Below are 8202 nucleotides of genomic sequence, written 5' to 3' on the forward strand. Positions count from 1 at the left end.
TCAGTGTCACAAAGAAATGATATGTATCATGGAAATTCCCCAACAGCCTAATCTTATAGCAGCAACACCAGGGGAGGTTTCAGAATCACCTGATCTATCCCAAATTACAAGCTTGAACAAAAAGTACAATTTTAAGCCCAAGGAGGATATTGGTCTCCTGAATTCAATACAAGAGGAAGCTCTTTCTACAAGAGAGAAACCTGAGAGTGAACGCCTCCCATTCTACTTCTGGAAACTAAGAAGCACACATAAGCCTGCAGGTTATGAGAAAAGTGCTCTATCAGGATAATTAAGGTACTATGAGGTCTTTAAGATAGGTCTGATTATTCAAGACTTTGCATGTAAAGAGAAGGATTTCATATTAAATTCCAGATTTTACAGGGAGCCAATGAAAAGAAGACAATATTAGAAAGAAAAATATGATCTCTTTAATAGCCTGCTACAGTAATTACAAGCAGTGTTTCTGCAGTATATTGCAAAGACAGCACTTGAGAACAATGGGTAAAACGACACTGACATTTTCTTACAAAAATATTATAATAAAATCACATTTTTGTTCATCATGGATAGCACATTAGTTTGCAACAGTTCTACATCATCTTCATCCTTAATGGTTCTGCATGCTAATGCTCATCATGATTCTCTGCCAGTCTGAACCTGTCCTGCCACTTCAGATGCCGAATAGTCTCTCCACCCAGCAGCAGTCTTCAGCTGTTCCCGCTGTCCTAAACCTGCCAGCACCTGCCCTCAATTACCTTAATTAGCCACTCAGTTTATGCCCACTAACTCTAGTTATCTGCCAGATTGCAATATGTCAAGGTACATGAACTACTAATAGTAGTAGTAGTACTAGTGGTGCTTGTGCATTAATCTGTCGTTTGGTATATGACATGTTGGGAAAAAAAAATCATCACAACCTATAAAAATGTTTCAAATTGTGCTATATCCATAAGGAAAATAAGCTGCTTTGCACACCAACATAACAGCCGCACTATTTGTGTAGTTTGCCTCACTAGTCTCTGCTGAAGTAACAAGCTCTCAGAGCTGCCAAATGAATGTGAGTCAGATTCAGAAGAAGTTAAATGGTAAAGAGAAACAGACCAATCATCAACAGGTTTCTGCAACGTGAGCCAAAAAGAGAGGTTTTCACACACACACACACACACACACACACACACACACACACACACACACACACACACACACACACACACACACACACACACACACGTGTATTCTTATAGTAATACAGAAATGTTTGTGTTTTCTTGTTGTTTATGATGCAAACGCAGTCATTATATTTTATCATAACTTCTGTAAGAAACACGACTTTCTTTCACTGGCCCTTAAGTCCTGAGAATCCACAAGTATGTGTGAGTGCAGCTTGTTCTTGCCGGAGCTGCATGCCGTAGCCTGCACAAGCAAGCACACAAGCACCTGAACACATGCAGACAAACATGCACCCACCTTTCTCAGTTTTCACCCTCACTCGTTTATTCCAGCCTGCACCGACTTTCCCCAGAGAAAATCACATCAGATAAACAGCCAGCTATAACTGTCCTCTGAGCATCAACTGAAATGCTCTTTTACTGAGCTTCTCAATTGAGTTGATGGGTGTACAGTATTTTCTTGGAGCCATCATGGGAGCTGTCACAATCATTTGCAGCTAAATCACCACTGTGTTAATGCCTCGCTCACAGAGGCTCCGTGACTGTTCAATCAGACGAATGTACGTCCTCAGAGGTCAAATCGAAGCAATGAAACCGGCTATCTTTTCATAATCACCATCACAATAAAACAGCAGTTTGTTAAAACAGCACAGCTTTTATGGTATACACTCATGCATTTATGTTTGTTTAGGTGTGATAATTGGCCTCATTGTTTTGTTTATACCAACTAAACTAAACAACAAAATCTAAATTACAGGAAACTGGAAGATGTCACCCATTGATTCTTAGAAATTGTTTTTCTTCTTCTTCGTTTTTTTTTTTTTTTAACAATTCATTAATGGTTTAACAAAGAACCAAAATGATTTCAAGAATATAATTCTTAGCTGCAGTGCTATTCAGTGCTATTTTTCCTGCTGTGTCAACAATGCAACAGTTTGTCACCCAGATCAACAACAAAAAGCAGCAAAAAATAAGACAAAATTAGTTGATGAGCACTATTTGAAATAAAAATATGTGGAATTCTGATGCCTCCTATTTTAATAAAGAATTACAAATATATGTAAATGTACACAGAGCAAAAAAAGCTTGACTATTACACCTAGTGGAGTGCTCCATTAACTGTATATTCCAGAGGTTTATCAGACATTTTGTAGCACGACTTGACAATATGCTCTGTAAACTGTCACACATGTAGCTGCAGCATTTGCCCTTGAGTTTTGGGTTTGGTAGCGTAAGGGAAAGAGTGCACGTTCACACATGGTGGACATGTGTGAACGTGCTCGGTCCAGCCACTCGAAAAAACTCTCCTCGGGTGACTCTACTTAATAAAAAAAAGAGTTCAGCCGCTTAACATGCTGTTTCCATGATGCTTTATCTTGGTAACAGGCCACTTAACTTCATCACATAGTGGAATATTTCTGTCTCATCCCTGAGAGCGAAGCTGACACCAGAGACATCTCTCTTGACTGTCAGCTGCAATAAATGTTTCATTCTCGGATGCGGTAATGCTCTCTGGTGTGAGGGCTCATGTTGGCCTCCGCTGCACTGAAACTAAGTGCATATACAGTTGGTGGCTGTGTGACTAGTATACAATGACTCAAGTCACATCACAAAACTGAAGAATGTAAGAGTGAAAATATACCATTTCTGCATTTGTCTCAAATCATTGTACAGAAAGGAAATGTATTTTTAGAGATGTCAAAAGTGCACTAATGACTCTCTGGCTCTTTTTCTGAGGACGCTGTTGGCCACATATGCACTCAGATTATGGGTCTACATTTGCTGCAGATCCATTGAAAGCAATTATCGGGGAAATCCAGACAATATGGCTTGCACTTAGAATGATGGGTCATTTTGCTGTTACAGTTTTTACTGTTGCAAATGTGCTCTGACTGAGTCAGCTCCAACAGTCTCCCCCTGCATTAGCCCGAACAGATTTTTGCTTCCAACAACAACACTGTGGTCCCGAACTCTTAAAAAATGACCATCACTGAGACTTACTGTTGCTATTAAAGTTATCTCTGTCTTGTCTCTGCAGTTTATGGCAAGGGCCTGGAAACAGGTTCAGAAACTTTAAAAAAAAAATCCCAAAGCAGACAATAATAATGCTGGCTGACTGTGCAGGAGCTGGTGAAACAATGGAGAAGTGAAAATGTTTGATATGCATGATGTTTTCTTTAAAACTAATTACAGGATGATTGTCCTAGTTTTAAAAGTAGCACAAAAAGACAGTAAGAAAAACGTGAACCACAGCCTGTTTTTAAAGAGAGTTTCCATTTAGGGAGCTATACCCCTGTTTCTGTTACAGCCAGAAGCCACGTTGACTTAGAGAAATCCGAACAGCAAGCCTTCGTCCAAATGTTAAAAAGAACTGAACAACCTCCAAATACCATGATACTTTTGGCCAAAGTGAAGGAAAACAAGCTATGGTTTATGGAGGGTTGTGCATGGGAATTGGTCTGGGTGCAGTAATTTCAGCAATATATAACAAGTTAATCAGTGAGCCTCAGAGGGGCTGCAGGCAGATATATTTTTTTTTAATCTTTGGACAAAGCAAGGTGAGCTTTTTCCCTGTTGGCACTCTTGCAGCTTAGCTTATTTACCAAACAGAAACGAGATGGGAGGGTTTGTGATCTTTTCATCTGACCGAATGCAATACAGTGAATAAGCACATTTCCCCATATGCCAAACTGCGCGTTAAAGCTGGAAAAAGTCCAAGAACTGAGATGTTGCATGTGCGGTCTGTCAAAAAGCAGCTTAAAATAAAGTACAGGTGATTCTAGAGACCGAGTCTTTTTCCGTGTAAGCAGCATAATTTATATAGGTTGGGTGATAAGGTTAATAAGAAGCAGAATCGCAGCAGCAGTGGCAATGTCACATATTATCTTTTCCAGTCAGAGTAACAGAAATAGCTGAAACGTGTACTTTGGAGGCAAGTCACTGGGGGCAACTCAACAAAGCTCCTGCAGATGCCTATGGGTGCCAAGCTGAAATGGAGACCTGCCTCCAGGAGGAATGTTTACCCAAGCTTAGCACAGAGCCTTATTGCTCAAAGAAGCATGAGTAGATTTCTGCCTGCATTTCAGTTCTGCAGCAGCTCTGTGCCATTTCAAATTGGGACCTGCCCAAAACGAGCCCCCCTTGTGACGACAAGAATAGCTCTTTTAAAGAGAGGGAGAGGACGAAAATTAACCATGTGTGATCAAGCGTAAAGAAACTGCATGCCAGCAAGGAATCTGACCAAAAGGATTCCCGGCATTCCTATAAGTGTAGGAACAGGTCAAGTTCAAGTCAAACGTGATTGGGGAGAAAAGACTTACTTTTTGTTTCAGCTGTTTAATGTATAACTCCGATTCATTCAGACGAGGAATGAAAGAGCAGATCCAGAAATTCTCTTTGCAAGTTTCTTATACACATAATCAGACTTAATGCAGATGTGAAATGTCCTGTCGTGCAGTTGTATTTTAACGCTGGCAGCGCTCAACGTTTTATTGAATTTTGTCTCTCTAAGAGGAAACGTTTTATTAACAATCCGCGTTGTACAGCAAAAACAACACCTAAAGAAATGAAGGAAAGATACAATCCCGTGTTTGACAGTATTAATGAAGATTCACTCTCTGTGCGTAAAACAAAAGGAGAAAATGCTGTTCAGACTTTATTGTATTCTATCTGTTTATTACAATGAAATTCATATATGCAGCTTTTTAAATGGTGTTTATGTGTGCTGTATTACTGTCATATAGGTTAGAGCCTCGCTGCACTCCTTTGCAAACCTGCAGCTTTTCTTTGTCCTTTATTACACCCTCTAAATAATCTGATCGTGAACAGACAAAAGAAGTTCCTGCTCTATCCATTCCCCCAGGCACAACGCACTTTCAAATGCCACACACCTTTATGTGACAAAAATGAAACTTTCACATGGTTTAGTGCAAATAGCTCGGACACTATATGTAAAACAGAAGGATTAGTTCATCCAGAACCGTGTTAAAATAACAGGTTTTACCATGAATGTGCTGGTTGACCACATTCTCCAGCCGATCGAGCCTCTCCATGATCCGGAGAGTGTCACCTCGCTTGTCCCCTTCTAACTTTCTCTCGGGTAAAGGCATCGGGACCTTGATGTAAATGTTGGCGATGTAGTTAGTAACCCATCCGACATAGAGCAGGCAAACAATGTTGGTCATGCCGCTCAGTATCACGCATGTGGACACCAAAGTTTTGGTTCTCCTGGTGCAAGCCATGCCGACATCCCTCCATACAGCTTACGGTATCCCGTTAAACCGGAGCAGGAGGCGACAGCCCGCCCGCAAAACTGTGATAGTGAAGTTATTTCCAGCAACTGTTCAGCAACGCAAAATCCAATAGAAAACCATTTACTTCCAAAGAGGTGCTAGTTTTTTTTAATCCTCCTCTCTCAATTTTGAATCACAGGTTAATATAAAATATCTACAGGTGAAGCTCCATCTCGCGATCCATCGTAAACCTCCGTCAGCTCCAGTAGCTTTGGAGAATTAAGGAAACTGGAGAGACACCGAGAATCCTGCAGCCAATGGGAGGGTGGAGAGGACTGACAGTCTGCCCGCTGCACGCGTCCTCACACTGCGCACTGATTCACTGTGAAAGTGGATCTGTCAAGACTGTTCGCACATTAAAGGACACAAAGTAGCCAGGCGTTATTTTATTTGGACAGCGAGATATTTTCAGCATGCGTGTCTGATTTCTCTCCTCGGACACGTTGGTTTCTTTCTTTCTTTTTTCTTAATTGTCCCGTGCATGTAGAACACACTTTTGATGCAAGAGCTATGAAATCCACAGCCTACCTGCTGCAATACTGGATCAAACCACGAGATAGAGACAACGGGGTTTCACGGTGAAATCGAGGCGTGGGGTCATGTCATAGGTCTGTGAATCGCCTTATCAATGCAGAGAAGAGGGAGCGGGGAGGGGGGTGGATAATACAGCGAAGATGGAGAATCGTTTAAAATGTATTTTCTGGGCTAAATCGTGAACTTCATTTTTTAAAATTATCAACATCTACTTCGAGGCAAGCTGAACTGATGTTGCTTCTTTGAAGACCCCCTTCCCGTTTTGAGTGATTGGGTGATGACTGAATTTTAAATTATGGACTTTTGTGTCTGGGCCTAATTGCACCCTCTCTTTATTGACATTTTATTAAAGGAGTCAGTAAATGACACATATAGCGATAACAAACAGCTTTAAATGTTGCCGTTGTGTAGAAGATTTTTCCCAAGTATAGTGCACCAATACTAATGTCTGCAGCAGAGCCTCAGGTTTACGCAGATTTGTCACTTAGTGATTTTCCTTTTCGGTGTATCCAAAGCATATGGCATTTCCTTTTTAAGCAGATCAGAATGTTTTTATTTTATATTGAGAGCACACAGTATTTGTCTGCAGTATATTTTTATTGTCTGAATGAATGTCAGACGTCGTTGACTGCATTTTTCTCCCCCCACTTCAGTTCTTGATTATGTTTTGACAGCATTTTCCAGTATCATCTCCACCAGATGATTATTTGCTAGTAAAAAGCCTTTGTCATCCAATCTTCCAGACAGCAACAGCACAGCAGCTTGTCAGGGTGAAGCTATTATATTCAGTAATGAAAAATAATGATATAGGCATATTTTTTCAAATGGGATAAACAGCGTTAAATGTGATACTTCGTTCCTCCACATTTTTTCCTGAGTGACTGAAGCATGTTAGTGAAGTAAGACAGGATAGAAAAGCAGAGCAAATGCTGACAGATTCCTTTGTTTGCAGTTTTATCCCATTCTCTAACTTTACAGAGCAAAACGTGAAATGTCTTCTTTGTGCTTGGCTGCTATGATTACAGAGACTGGGAGGGGAAACCAGGAATTTGGTAAATTAAACTGACAACTATATGCGGCCATTTGAAAAACAAATCTAAAAGCTGTATTATTCTAAATTCAATCACTTTTAATTTATTTTGACAGTCAAAGATCACCACTGTTACCCGATTTGTGCTTCATCAGTGATGGTCACACTAGCAGCCATTATCACTGAGTAATGTCATTCCCACTCGGCTTCACAGTAATTTGACCCACACTTTGGTATAAAATGTTAAAGGACAGCTTTCAAAGAATTAAACACTGCTAGTGCTTCAGTTTGCATTTTCAGCTTATTAGTTTTGAGTACTTAAATGGATCATATGTGGTTCTTTATTGGAACTGTAAACACAGAAGTTCTGCTCTCTAAGATACAGTCAGGTCCATAAGTTTTTGGACAGTGACGCTTTTTGTAATTTTGCCACCGTACACCACCACAGTTGGTTTTAAATTGAACAGTCAAGATGTGATTGAAGTGCAAAATTGAGTGCAGACATTAACTGTTTAGGAATATTGCATTTTCAGAGGCTCAAATGTAACTGGATGAAGTAACACAATTTGAAATACAAGGACTTTATTGGATGAAAATTATTTGCAGTCAAAGACGGCCTGAATCTAGAACCCAAGGACATTTGGCGATGTCCATGAGTTCTAGAGCTTTTAGATGCTCTGCCGGCTGCAATATGTTGCTGCCTCCTTCAATTAGTGCTAGTTTGTGGGTCTCTCAGCCTTCCGTTTTCTATTTAATAACTAAAAAGCATTGGGTTGAGATCAGATGAATGACTTTACCACTGAAAAATATCAAATTTCTTTCCCACGAGAAACTCTTGGGTTGCTTTTGTCATATGCTTTGGGTCACTATCCATTTGAACTGTGAAGAGCAAGTCCATCAGTTTTGCAGCATGTGGTTATTTCTGGGCAGACGGTGTAGAATGTACACTTCAGAATTAATCATGCTTCTTCTATCAGCAGCCACATCATCAATAAACACTAATGACCCGGTTCCACTGGAATCAGAATCAGTCAAATCGAGATCTGTCATCTGCTCAATTTGTCATGGAATAATGAGGGACCGGGCCTCACCTGGCCATGAAACTATATGACAGCCAGTTGTCCAATTACTTTTGAGCGTCTGAAAATGGGGGACGATGAATAAATATGGCTGTACT

General features: G+C 40.3%; 1 protein-coding gene across 1 annotated transcript in view; it reads right to left on the reverse strand.

The window, feature by feature from the left end:
- Positions 1 to 5653, reverse strand: part of galnt18b (UDP-N-acetyl-alpha-D-galactosamine:polypeptide N-acetylgalactosaminyltransferase 18b) — a 102091-nt gene extending 96438 nt beyond the window's left edge. The window contains exon 1 of the mRNA XM_026167872.2: positions 5173 to 5653. Coding sequence (XP_026023657.2) covers positions 5173 to 5410 — 238 coding nt within the window. The 5' untranslated portion in view covers positions 5411 to 5653. The remainder of the gene's footprint in view (positions 1 to 5172) is intronic.
- Positions 5654 to 8202: the final 2549 nt, after the last annotated feature.

Source organism: Astatotilapia calliptera, chromosome 1 (genome assembly GCF_964374335.1).
Source record: "Astatotilapia calliptera chromosome 1, fAstCal68.1, whole genome shotgun sequence".
Lineage (NCBI taxonomy): Eukaryota > Metazoa > Chordata > Actinopteri > Cichliformes > Cichlidae > Astatotilapia > Astatotilapia calliptera.